The following is a 13918-nucleotide window of genomic DNA, read 5'->3' on the forward strand; positions in this document are numbered from 1 at the left end:
TACCCCATTCCTGAATTCTCGGACACGCAGCATAAACATTCATGTTCAGGCACCACACGACTAGTCTAGGCCATGCGGCCCATTATCCCCCTTACCTATTGATTAGACCACACTTTATTGTCAGGTTTTAGGAATTAATCATGAATGTCACAAAAGTGACATGATGGGTAAGAAGGTCACAGGATGACCTCCTTTACCAACACCCAGGTATCCTCTCCCTATAAATATGGAGACCCTGGGGATTGCAAAGGGTTGGCTTCTAATTTGTAAAGAAATACCCTATAAGGAATATCAGAGATATATCAATAATATTGGCTGGTGGACTAGAAGGATTTTAAACTTTGAACCACCTAAAAAAGTATTCGAGTTATAATTTTCCTTTGATATCATTCATCTATTACGGTTCATCATTTAGCACTAATCCCTCTCCTTATTCATATAATTATCTGTTGCCGAAGAACCGCGCCAACAAAGTTAAAATTAGGCAGCTTTCTGAAAATGGTTTTTAGAGATTAAAACCTTAAGAAAAATAAAAGGAACATTAAGATATTATTTTCTTGAAAAATAATTGAGGAATTTAATTAGTATTTTTTGGATATAATACCGGCTAAAATCTTCTATATATTTAACCGGCTTGTTGAAAGTACAGGTTAATAGCGATACTTTTAAAGAATAAGATTTTTAGCGAATTGTTGGAAAATACTATTGCGATACCTGAGCCTAAGTATCGAGACTGTAGGGTAGGTCTCCCCGAGACTTAGGGTTTAGTCTCAAACATTGTTGTATGAATTTCTTGAATGGGTTTTAAACCAAATAAGGATCTTTAACCCTTACAAATGATTTTGAAAATGACCAAACTGCCCAAAATAATAATAATGAATTATGAGTGCCATAATTAATCCGAGTATACTCTATGGATAACTACAGTATTGACTAAGCGTAATTGGACTGTACGTTGGAGGGTGCAATCCTGCTGAGAGCTAAGGACTCCAAGTAAGTCAACTTCTATTGTGTGGTTGCAACATGAAACGACTATTGTATTGTATGTTAGTATAGAGACACATGCACATATATACACTGTCGTAGAAAGTTTCTTAGAGACGTTAGTCTAGTGGGTGCTGATTTAGAAAATATGAACGGTTGATATCCATCATATCCTAGACGGCTGATCCCCGTCACCCTGCTGGATTTTATTATGTCTTATTCATTACCGTGACGAGTGGCCAAGAGGTGAGGATTTCTGGTTTAAACCTAGGGGCGTCAAAAATGAATGGGACCTAGGGGCCTTCATGCTTACTTAATCAGTGAACGGTTAGAATCCGAGCAAGTGCTTTTATAAGTTATTCCAGGATAATAGCCATGAATATTGGCCATTTAGTGAGAGTGCGTAGAGATACTAGGGGTTGCCAAGTTTGAGTGAGGCTAAACACCCTAGGGGTAACTGCTCACCAGCATCACTGATTAACATAGAAGTCTCTGTAAAACCGTGTAACTTCGATTACACTCTTGGATAAGTAGTGATGCCCTAGGTAACTTGATAGTTACCTTTGTGAGGGATTTACTCTTGGATAAGTAGCGATGCCCTAGGTAACACGATAATTGCCCTTGATGAGGATATTTATTGGCTAGATCTTAGTCTTGACACTCGGTTCTCTCTTACAGATTAGCATTTATGCTGGAGGGCGTGTTATGCCCGAATTGTTGGAAGTTTTTTAGCGTTGGTCTCGAATTATATTGTGATATATTATATCTACTTGCTCTAGGATTTTTTTGAGTGCAGGGATTTATTTGTTAATAAGAAATAGTTGTGATATAATATATCTGCTTGTTCTGAGATTTTATGAGTGCAGGAATTTATCTGTTTATTTGAAATAATTTGTCATTGGTTATCATGCATGACCATAAGTTTGCCAGGATTCTTTGGCGTTCTTGAAATTGATTGGGTAGGGTCCGGATGGATCCGGAACCCGAATTCTCTGCATGCTTTTGTTTTAAAGTTGAACCTACTAAGCATTTTCGCTTACCTAGGTGCTTCCTGTTGTAGATAAGAACAAGGGCAAGGTAGAGCAGTGAGCGCTGGAGTCTACCTTGTGAATGTACATATGGACCGACCTTTTGGGAAGCCGTTTTATTTTTGGAAATGTTGTGTTATTTTCATAAACTAGGCTCACTCTACTCTTTATAAAAATATGTTTGCAGTAAATGTTAAGTATGACCATACGACTTTTAAGAAGTTTTTTTTTTAAACGGGTTTTTGAGACATTTGGTTAAATGAAAACATTTATATTTCCACATTATTGAGTCTGAAAAATCCAGGTCGTTACAGTGAATCACACCATAGTTTTCCAAGTCGTTCCTTAAACACACAAGGACGTGTGTGGGTACGTAAGATTCATTGGTTTGATTACTTAGGCTCTCTAGATATTCTCAACACATGAGATCTAGAAAGTTTGGAGAAGAGAAGGCTTTAGAGAGTTATAGAAAATTTTCAGGCTTAGAAAATTTCTATCGATACTTTTCTGACTAATTGTCTGATTCTTTTTTTTTTAATTAAAGATCGTATCTCTTAAAACCTATAAAGACAATAAACTAATTTTATTTCTTTTTAAATTTAATTAATTAAAAATTGAGATAGAGTTTTATTTTAATTATTTACTTTAATCAAATTTAAATAATAATTAAATAATATTTGAAATTCAAAATTAAAATCCCAAGAACACTTGGCATATGAGTGTAGCGCCACTCATGAGCAAGCATAGTGAATGGTATGAGCCACACTCTGTGTCCCTAATTTTTTCTCTTTTGTTTGTTTAATTAAAATTAAGATAATATATTTATTTAAAATTAATATAAATATTATTTCAAAATAAATATCAGTTACTTCAAAATTAACCTTATCTTAATTTATCAGTTTGAATAATTATCTTATGCTAAGATAATATTTAAATCTCTATAATAATAATCCAAACACTGATTAATATTAATTTCAACAATATAAAGTGTTTCAAATGAAACTAATTTGTCAAATAATTAATTAATTACACATAATTATCACTCGGCCTTGGAAAATCAATTCATTTGCAATTTAGTCATTTTCTCCATTAATCTTGCCTGTAACATATTTACCCATGACAGTGTAGTACAGAGGCGACTACTAAGCTCCAATAAACCAGACTATTTATTAAATAATCTTATTTATTAATTCTATTATTCCTCCACTATAAATATGGAATTGTACAATTATAGAATTATATATATATAGAATAATATTTTGCAGTTCATTGATATGATCAATATATGTAGTTTTATCCTCAATTTATTGGTTCGCCAATTAGAGCTGGTCAAGAATTATCGTTTTGCCCTTCTAATTATGTAACGACCCAAAATCACTAATGAGGCTTAAGGGCCTTGATTAGTGTGCCGGGAGGGCATGAATGTTTTATGTGTGAATTAAACATTTTAATGCATGATTATATGATGAGCATGCTTATGTGATCATATGAATAAATGAGATGCATGATTATGAGAATTAGTATGCATGTAGGCCCTGTGTAGAATATTAGGGTGTATTTGTAATTTTGGCCCGTTGAGGGTATAAATGTAATAAACTATGGAGACCACATTATTATGTGGATATGTTAGCAGTATGCGACTTGAGGCGATCATAGCGAGCTAGTTAGCGGGAAAGTCACAACGGGACCCAATACTTGACTTGGGGCAAGTCAAGGGGTATTTCGGGTATTAGATGGTTATTTGGGTTATCGGGTTATAGAAATAAATAATTGGAGATATATTTGAGGTTAGGAAGCTTAGGTGGGAATACTGGTGATTTTTACCATTTTTGCCATAGGGGACGTTTTGGTACCCCGAGCCTCGGGATTGACTTAATTAACTAAAGTTAGACTAAGAAAAGTACAGAAAACGGTAGAAGAAACTTAAACCAACCCTCTCCTTCTCTCAGTTTTATCACTCCTCTTCTTTCCTCTCTTTTTCTCTCAAGGGAAACCATTGGAACTTAAGGAAATTCAGCTGGGAATTCAGTGAATTGAGCTGAAGTTTTGGAAGATTAATTTAGTATTCAGCTAAGGAGTTCAACCAGGATTGAGGTAAGACTTGAATCACACTCTTGGTTATTTAAATTTTGTGGTTTTGATTGAGTTCTAGGAGGTTTTGGGGTTTTGAAATTGAAGACTGAATTGAAGCTAGGAACCTGGGAGTTAGCTCAGAAATTTCTTAGAGAATTGGTGCTTCAGTGAAAGTAAGCTTGAATTTATGATCTAATGTCAAAATCTTAGTGTTTTCTTGACTGGTTTTGATGTTTTTAAGCTTTTGGGGTTCAGAAATTGAAGTGGGATTTTGATGAGTTTCTAGGCTAAGTTTTTGCTGGATTATGTTGCTAGGAACATGTTAGAAGTTTGTGACAATTGAGTTGTGGAATTAGGATGGTTTTGAGTGAGATTTGAGTGTTAGAAATGGTGGTTTTTCTGGGTTCGTGTATGAGCGTCGCGGCTCTGTTCTTCCATGCCGTAGCACTAGGTTGAAGCAGGATTTGGGGACCATTCTAGGCGCCGCGGCCCCCTTAGGGTTGTGCCGCGGCGCTAGGCTAAATTCAGGAAAGGGGAATTTGAGTTTTTAGGGTTTTGGCTCAGAGGGCTCAGGGGACGCTTCCGCTACCTTGTGCGGGGAAATGGGGGGTCCCGAGAGCACGAGATTGGCTCCGGGAGATGATTATGAATTGGTTAGTAATGAGAGTGCAATGTATGTGTTGTGACTAGGTATTCGGCGAGGCTCGGGTTAGAGGATCGCGCTCGGGATTTCTGTGCTTAAGAATCTCGGTTCATAGGTAAGAAAACTGCACCCGGTTGTGCCGGAGTAATTAATAAACGAACGGCCTAAGAGTGCGGGAGTTTACGTTGGTGCACAGGGTGCGGTTCAGCCACTAGTAACTGAGGACAGCTTATTATTCACTGAGCTCGGTTTAAACGGACTGGAGTCAGTGGGGTAAACAGAGGGTACGACCTAAGGGCGTCGACCCTGATTATCATGTGATTTTATTATTATTATTGATTGATGGATTCGTCATGCCGAAAAGCTGAGTGTTGATTTATTGATTCTCTGGTTATGTCTATGGACTGTGTGATTAATGTGGTATGCTAAGTATATGGACATGCTCTAAGGGTTAGTCAATTGTTATCATTGTTTGTATTATAACGTTATATTTTCTTGCTGGGCCTTGGCTCACGGGTGCTATGTGGTGCAGGTAAAGGCAAGGAAAAACTTGATCAGCCCTGAATCAGAGGGCTCTGAGGGCGAAATGTACATGATCAGCTGCTCAGCCGCCACGGTTGAGGAAGGGATAGGAACGGGAGGACCATAAATGTCTGTTTTTCCTTTAGAGTGGCTAGCGGTTGTTTGTACTCTTGAAATTTTGTAAACCGACTTTCAAACACTGTTTCTTTTGGGATCCCTTGTATAAAATGTTTAGTTATATGAAATGTATATTTTATGACCAAAATCGTTTAACCCTAGTTCATTAGTGATGTCAGTGACACGTTTGTAACTAAATGACTTGATTAGCAAGTCCCACACCTTTATAAATACACAGTGTAACGGTCTTGGCTACCCAGGGCGTTACAAATTACCTCTTTTTCCTTAAGTACCATTAATTCACCAGTGAATAATTAATCTATAATAATATTATATATTTGAGCTCAATAACTATTTAGTCACAGAATTAACCCTTAAGGGAACCAATATTCAATCCAATAAGAAAGCATGAATTACATTATTGTAAAATCATGTTCCTAGCCATTCAAGATATTGATTCTCTAAAAGAAAAGTCACTAGAGTCATTATATTAAGAGACATTAACAAATGAATCAAAAGATCCAATAAACATGAACAGGAGTTCATGACTTCTTAGGATTTAGACTGATCTACAAATTATCATCTTTTAATATATGAATCAAATCTTTATGGAAAACAGTAAGTTTATAAAGAAATTAATTCAGATCGGTCTTGTCAGATATAATCGTAATTATATGAAGTACATTTACTAAGATGTCTATCCACATCAGTAATCTAAATCTAGATTACTTGCATCCAACTATATGCTTAGTACACTATAATAGCAACCATTGATTAAAGATTTCATACTTTAATATGTTGCTGACTATTTTCTTCATTATATATGATCATAATTCTCTCGTACACATACAAGATTATATTTTCATAGATGAATATGAAATTTTCTGATATTTATATTTAAATTATTCTAACAATAATTTCAATAATCAAATATAATAAAACTGTACTTTGATTTAAATCATTAAAAATATATTTTCACATGCTTTTAGGGCACCAACCTTAACAACAAAAACCTGAAGTAGTTGGTCGCCTACTAAAATGGGTTGTGGATTTAAGTTAATTCGAGATCTGCTATCAGTCATGAGCAGCAATAAAAGGACAAGCACTTGCAGATTTTGTAGTTGAATACATAGGATTGCCAACCATCGACCATACCCCTACCATTGTAGATTCAGAAGAACAGATCCCAATCTGGAAGTTGTTTGTTTATGGGTATTTTAACAAACACAAATCCAGAGCAAGATTAATTTTGATCACTCCAGAAGGACAGTGCTTCTATTGTGCACTCAGATTTGGGTTTGTTGCCATAAACAACAAAGTAGAATATGAAACATTGTTCATTGGGCTAAGGGTAGCAAAAGATGTTAATGTCGTTCGCTCGAGATCTACAGTGATTCACAACTGGTGTGAATCAAATACTAGGAGATTATCAAGCATGAAGATTATATATGGTCGCATACTTGAACAATGCTAAAGACTTGTTGGCGCAATTTGAGAAGTACTCTATAAAACAAGTACCTCGCGACCAAAATTCAAATGCAGATCTTTGGCAAAACTAGCAAGCACAAAGGATGCAGAAACACTAAACATCGTTCTAGTCAAAACATCTTGCAGCTCCTAGTATAAATGAAAAAGACTCTACCCTGGTCATAAATGTCTTCGATACATGGATAAATCATGTTGACTCGCTTTTTCCTCAACTTACATGGAGAGATAAATGATGAGTCATTTGTGAGTACTATCTCAGAGCATATCTTTAATGATGAACAGTGAGCTAAAAAAAGAGAAGTAAATGCAGCAATAAATGAATGAGATGAAGATTTATAGTGTTTCAGCACAAAAAAAGATGAACTACGCCCACTTTATTAAGTATTATTTATGAAATTTGAACCCTCAAGAGCAAGCTGAGTTTGATCTTACTCTTCGAGTAGTTACAATAATGGAGAGTAGAAGCTCTCTCCGGAAGTGAACAGGTAGTGACTTGTTTTTCTCTCGATTCCTAGATTTGTCTTCCACCCTTCTTGTGCTGATGGTGGCACCTTGTTTCCCGATCATGCTAAATCTTGGTACACTTGGCTTGGAGATAGACTTATGTCCCACCAAAAATGGAAGTCTGACATGTCTTGTTTAATTAATGGTTGAAGGTGCAATTGGGTGCAGAAGGAGGCTTAGGTGGCTAGGGAAACTGGCAAGCAGCGAGGGGTCTCGACGACCGGCAAGGGGCCTCAGGGATTAGCTATGTCTAGGGGTGACGTTAGCAGACCCTTGTGTTGAAGGTGCACTCAGGTGCAGAATGAGGCTCAGGTGGCGAGGGCCACCGGCGAGAAGCAAGGGGCCTCGACGACCAGTGACTGGATAGGGGCCTCTGGGATCAATTTCGTTTGATGGTGACTTTAGCAGATCCTTGTGGTGTGCATTTTTTCGACTTGTGTGTTTGGCTAGAGGGATTGGCTAGTGCTCTTTTCTTCATATGTTTGAAGTTGGTGTGGCCATCTGAGGATTATTTGGCTTCATGCGATGGGAGAAGTAGGTCGGCATTGTAATGTCCCAAATTTTCTAATGAGGCTTAGTTCCTTTATTAGTGTGTCGAGAGGGCGTAATTTTATTTATATGTGAAATTAATTGAATATATGTGTGATTATGTGGAATACATGATTTATATGGTGATATGAGTATTTATGCATGTTTATGTGTAATAAATATGCATGCGGGCCTCTTTTTGTTAATAAGGGCTATTTGTAATTTTGACTCTTTGAGGGTATAAATGTAATTATATGTGTTATATGACTGAGACCACATTATTATGTGTATATATCTATGACATTTGGCTCAAGGCAATCCTAGAGAGCGAGTAAGCTGAAAAGTCACAACGAGGTCAAACACCCGGCTCAGGGTGAGCCAAGGAGTATTTTGGGAAACTTAGCGCGTATTTGGGATTTATTGGGTAATGGGTAGTTATTTAATGAGTTATTTGGGGATGTCGAAATTAATTGGGAATTTATAGTCTATTTGAGGATTAGCAGGAAATGTGGCAAATGACGGTATCGCCCTTGGGGCATTAAAGAGTAAGGCTTGAATTTAGGGGAACTTTAGTCTTTTTGGTGTCAAGGGATATACTTAGGCAGCCTTGAGAAACAACTAGAAAAACAAAGACACTCTCAGCCTTTCCCTCCCCCGCGTTTCTCTCTCTCTCTTGAAGTATTGGGAAGCCTTGGGATCTTTGAGGAGGAAGGCCTGAAAACTGAAGTTGTTAATTGAGTAATTAAAGCTAGAAACGAGATTAGAGTCAACTTGAGGTCGTGATCTTAGTATGGAAAGATTTATGCCCTGGTTTTGAGAGAATTTTGTTAGGGTTTAAGTGTTTTTTTTTAGGTTTAAACTTTAGTTCTGATTTTGAGTTTTGGTAAGGTTATGGATTAGTTTTTGGGGCTAATTGTGTTGCTTACGTTGTGTTATTGAGAGTCCTAGACTCAATTATGGCTTGGGTTCATGGTTAAGGAGAATTCGGATGAGTTTGGCTCGGGGAAAATTCAAGAAAAGTGTTGGGAGTTCTGAGTTTGCAGGGTCACGTTGCAGTGCTGTTCTTGGAGCATCGCAACCTGCATGAACTCAAAGGCCTAGGGGGGTTCGCTGAACCACCTTAGCGTCACAGTGCTAGGTAGGTACTGCTGTGATGCATGTCCAAGAAATGGACTTGGGAGGCTATCTGACTTTTAGAGGGGGCGGCGCCTCTGAGGAGCACCGCGGCTCAAATAGAGAATTTTGGCCAGTTAGGGTTTTTAAGCTCAATAACTCAAACCTAAAGGCTCGGGAAGGGTTCTACAACCCGGTTTAGTAGAATTTGAGATCCTGAATGCTAGAAATTTACCTTGAAGCTCTTAAATAGTCTAAATGATTGATGTTATCCATTATTGCGTTGTGTCTAGGTTATAGCTCTAGGGCACAGGAATAGGGATTGTGCTTGGGATCGTCTTACCTTATCTGCTCGTGACTTGAGGTAAGAAAACTACACCCTGGTTGTGGTCGAGGCTCAAATTATAAATGTGATTACTCGTCTAGGTATGCTTGTATATGTTACATCTGATTGTGTGTTATGTAATCTATATGTTTGATTATGGTTAATCCGAAAGGTCCGGCCTAAGGGAGCCGGGGCCGACATCAAGCATGTGGAATGCAGCTCGGTCTAATAGAGCCAGGGTCAGCCATAACATTTGAGAACTTGGCCTAAGAGAGCCGAGCCTAAACGTCACCTAAATATTCAGAAGTGTCTATTGACCCTCAATTTAGCCAACGATACGGTGTCAAATATACGACAGGATATAGAATGACGCTTGAAAAGATAATCTAATGGGAAGGAAAAAACACCAAAAAATTATAGTGGTTCGGCCCCAGTGATTGGTAATGACCTACGTCCACTTAGTGTATTGTTATTATTGAACTTCAAATCTGTGATAAAAAAACTAGGGTTCTTTGAGTTTCACAAACCTTGGAAGGATTACAATAGAATGATGAACAATCACTATAGCTCTTTCTCTCTTAATATCAAGCCAAAAAGCTAATGAATCCAAAAAGTCCCTTCCTTGAGCTATTTCATGTATATTTATAGGCTCAAGGAAGGTTACACATTCTAACGTGTCCTATCTTTCCTTAATAATCGAGTATCAAGGATAATTATGAAGAAATATTCAAATGCAGTTAATATTATATTACAACTTAAGAAGAAAATAAATCAGGCTTCACGATCAGCCTGGTCGTATCAAAAATTTAATGCTGGCGATGAGGTGTGCTCCTGGTCGATGGCTGAACAGCACCTTTGTCATTCAATTCCGCCATGTGTCAATCCATGCGTAAGAATTCTTTGCCATGTCATCAAAAACCATTTTTGGGTAAACATTTGCCCCCAAGTTTACATATCGCGACCAACAATAAGTAAACTTAGGAAACTGACTCTTCAAATACCCCACGAAATCTGTCAGAAGCGCCCATGCTTTCTCGAAAAAGGTGACCAATCATGTCTAATCAAGTCCTTTTAGTTTCCCAAGAGTGTGTCCGATGGCCATTCCACTTCCCCATACTTAGAAAAAAGTAACTCATGATTGCCTCTTTTAACGTGCCTCTGTCTTCACAAATAACCCTCAAGTTACCATTTTTACCTTTTACTTGCCTTTGCCTTCTTGAAGAACGCTGAAGAACTCGCACCCTAGAGCCCAGAAATTTTCAAACACCTATACTCGAAAGTTCGACAGCTCTCACCTTCGGACTTCAATCTTTATCTGTGTAAGTTTCACAAATTTTCTTGTCCTTTGAGTTGTTATTCGAAACTTCCTTATGCGTGTTTTTATCTCTGAACCCCTTCGTGTTCTTGGCTGAAAATGTATGGGGATTGTTTGCATGTTGACAGATGATTGATAGGGTAGTGAAATATTGTTCCATAGGAGTTAGGAGCCAGTTTGTAGTCGAGATTGCAGATTTAGGGCGTAAAATCGAAGTAAAATTTCGATTTTTAAGCTAGGTGAAAAACTGGGTTTTTCCCGCCCCTTCGGAGTCGAAAAAGCTTTTTAGCAAAAAACTTTTTACTTACGCTTTTCAATCTGTTTTTCAAATTTCTCGTATAGAACTTAGTGTTTCTGTTAGAATGTTGCTGGTCGTATACGTGAGCAACGTTATTCCAACTTTCAACACAAGCTTTTAAGCTTTGCGTCTTATCTCCTCCTTTCTCTGTTCGCAGCTTTCATGCAAGATCCGTGGGGAGGAGAAAGATCGATCGACGACGACTTATTGGCTCAACTGCTTGAGAATGAGGAGCAACCGTCATCGCTAATACCTGACATTCCCTTTTCTCGTGTCACTTCAAACACTCCATCCATCCTTATCCAAAATATGGCTCGAGCAAAAACTACAGCCCAGAAAAAAAAACTCCCAATTCTTCAAATCAGCCTGCTCCTCGAGCTGAAATTCCCTCGACCAGTGGTTGAGTAGAAAATATCCCTGACCCCAATATCCAAACTCATGCTCAGCCCCAAAATGCCATCCAACCAGATGTTGAGTGGTATGTTGTACCTGAGAGCCGGGTGATGATCAGGATGATCGCCAACTACATCAAAAAATATGGACTCCCGGGGGTGACATTAGTTCGACCCAATCAAGACCAAAGGGTGAATTTACCTGGAGGCACCTTCAGCGCCTGGTCGAGATACCATATTGAGGCAGGGGCTACCTTGCCTCTTCATCAATTCTTCCAAGGGGTGGCCAACTACTTTGGGGTCGCCCCTTTCCAAATAACCCCCAATGGGTATAGAATGCTCGCAGCACTCTATATCCTTTACAGTCACAAAAAATGGCCTGTGCCAACTCCTCATGAGGTTAATTATTTGTTTGACCTCAAATCCAACCCCAACCAAGAAGGTACGGGGTTCTTTCACTTTTTTCACCAGGAAACTGGGCGCACCTTCCTGACCGACACCACTCACATATCGAACGTGGGGAGGTACTACTAGGAGTATTTCTTTATTTAGTGTTTCCTCTACACTTTCTTAGACTTTTAATGCCTTTCAGGCCCATGGCTACGACCAGACCCCACTCCAGACATGGAGTTGAGATCAGCCCTCTTGGCCAATATGACTGGCGTGGAGAAAAGCGTCAAACATCTGGTCACAAAGGCTAACCTTAGGCTGGTCGGCCTTTTGGCCCCTCATCAGGACATGAGGGAGTCAATAGCGGGGAGTGCTACTGGTGGAGAAGTTCCCGAGCAGCACCCGGACATGGAACAGACTCCTAAGAGAAGGGCCACCAGAGTAACAATCGAGGAACCTTCCAGCACCCCGCGGGCTGCTGCTTCCCCTGCCTCAAAGGAAAAAGGGAAAAAGAAAGCCACCGAACCTCTCGAGCCCCTCCACGAATCTTCGGACGAGAACGGTACTGATCTCTCGCTCTTAGATAGCTTGCCAATTCCCTGTCACTTATTTGATAGGGATGGCAATTTTAAGTACGCTCAAAATTTAGATTCATCCTTCTTCATGCCAGAGAGTGAGTGTAAGACTAGTAGAGTATATAATATAGCGACCAGTAATAGCTCGGATATTTCACTTACAATTCTCTTTGTTTCTTTTCTTGACATAACATACTTAATTGTTTGTACTATCTCACTGTTCAAATATTTGCTTCTTTACCAGTTATGGACTCTGAGTGCGTGCTCGACTTGTACAGCGCCCCCGAGGTTCCCGAAGCTCCCTTGAGCAAAAAGAAAGCGAGCAAGAGGCATACTGGGGAAAGCAGTAAGATGCCTCAGGCTAAGAAATCTCTCACTGCAGGCCTCCCAGAGGACAGACCCTCATCCAATGCAACTCCAACATCTTCTCCTCACGAGCAGCAGACTCCCCCTGCTCCTGCCGGGTCGACACCATCTCCAACGGCCCTAACTGACCAGACTCAGCAAGCTGGTCCTGCTTCCACTGGGGGCGACTTAACAAGTTGTACCTTCAGATCGGTCAAGGACAGAGTTGCAAAAATTGTGAACCACGACCGCTGCCGAGAGGCGATGGCTGCAACTGAGACAATGGATGTTGACCAAATCCTAACCTGCGCCTTGAATGAATTTTCCAATTTAAGTTATCTTTTTCTGTTGAGACAGGTTCCTATATATTCTATAGTCAACCTAATTTTGGCTCTGATCGCAGGCATTTCTAACCCTTACTGTCGTTCAGCTCCGCTCGGGTGTCGTCACTGAGCAGTCCAAGTCTTTGGAGCAACGGCACCCTGACAAACTCAAAACTGCCGAAGCGAAATACGCTGAACAGCTTGAGGCGGTGCTCGGGGAGAATAACAAATTGGCTGAGGAGTTGAAGGAGAAGCAAAGTGCTTTGGACAAGGCCATCGAGCAGAGAGACAACTTTAAGGAGTCTAACCGCGTCAATTACCACGCGGCTAAAAAGCTCGAGGAGGACTTGACTGCGGGTAGACAAGAGACTACAACCTTGGAGGGTCGGATCGAGGAGCTTGAGAAAGCCAATGCCAGCAATTTGGAAAGGTACAAGAATGTCATGAGTAAGTGTTTTTATGACTTTTGGAAACACAACCAGGGGTGGACTTCAGCTACCTTCCCGAACGTGCAAGGCAAGTCGAGATAGCTCCCTGCGTGGCTCGACTGGCAGAAGAGGAAAGGGCAAGGGTACCTGCCTTGCCCGAAATCTCCTTGGAGACTGGCATGGATGGGGCGGACAATGACGCTATAGATGTTGTCGACCAAGACACCCCTCAAGATCCTCCAGCCTCTTAGTCTCTTCCCTTGTTTATCTTTGAATCTTTTAATTACACGACTTACTGGTCGTGATGTAAAGGCTAGTTTTTTATTGCTGCATGGGCAGCTATTTTCCTTTTAATCAAACAATTACATCCAAGCAGTACTGCTCGTAGTGTAAAGTAATTCATTTTTGATATTATAACACATTTTTATTTTATTATAATATCTGTTCGCATGACCGAACTTAGCATAGCACTTTGGTTTGATTTAACAAAACACAACATTTTGAAAAATACTCTAAGTACCCTTGCA

At 39.5% G+C, this 13918-nt stretch overlaps 1 protein-coding gene across 1 annotated transcript; it reads left to right on the plus strand.

The window, feature by feature from the left end:
- Positions 1–12128: 12128 nt before the first annotated feature.
- Positions 12129–13642, plus strand: LOC133832721 (uncharacterized). Its single transcript, XM_062263029.1, has 4 exons — positions 12129–12282; positions 12540–12997; positions 13044–13320; positions 13446–13642. Exons 1-4 carry the CDS (start codon positions 12129–12131, stop codon positions 13640–13642), a joined length of 1086 nt encoding a protein of 361 aa, XP_062119013.1.
- The last annotated feature ends 276 nt before the right edge of the window (positions 13643–13918 follow it).

Source organism: Humulus lupulus, chromosome 4 (genome assembly GCF_963169125.1).
Source record: "Humulus lupulus chromosome 4, drHumLupu1.1, whole genome shotgun sequence".
In the NCBI taxonomy this organism is placed as follows: Eukaryota; Viridiplantae; Streptophyta; class Magnoliopsida; order Rosales; family Cannabaceae; genus Humulus; species Humulus lupulus.

Bases quoted from the DNA above. Each gene is read 5' to 3' on its own strand.
- LOC133832721 (XM_062263029.1), top strand. From the start codon at position 12,129: ATGGAACAGACTCCTAAGAGAAGGGCCACCAGAGTAACAATCGAGGAA. The intron at 12,283-12,539 runs GTACTGATCTCT...CTTCTTTACCAG, and splicing joins CGAATCTTCGGACGAGAACG to TTATGGACTCTGAGTGCGTG. The intron at 12,998-13,043 runs GTTCCTATATAT...CTCTGATCGCAG, and splicing joins ATCTTTTTCTGTTGAGACAG to GCATTTCTAACCCTTACTGT.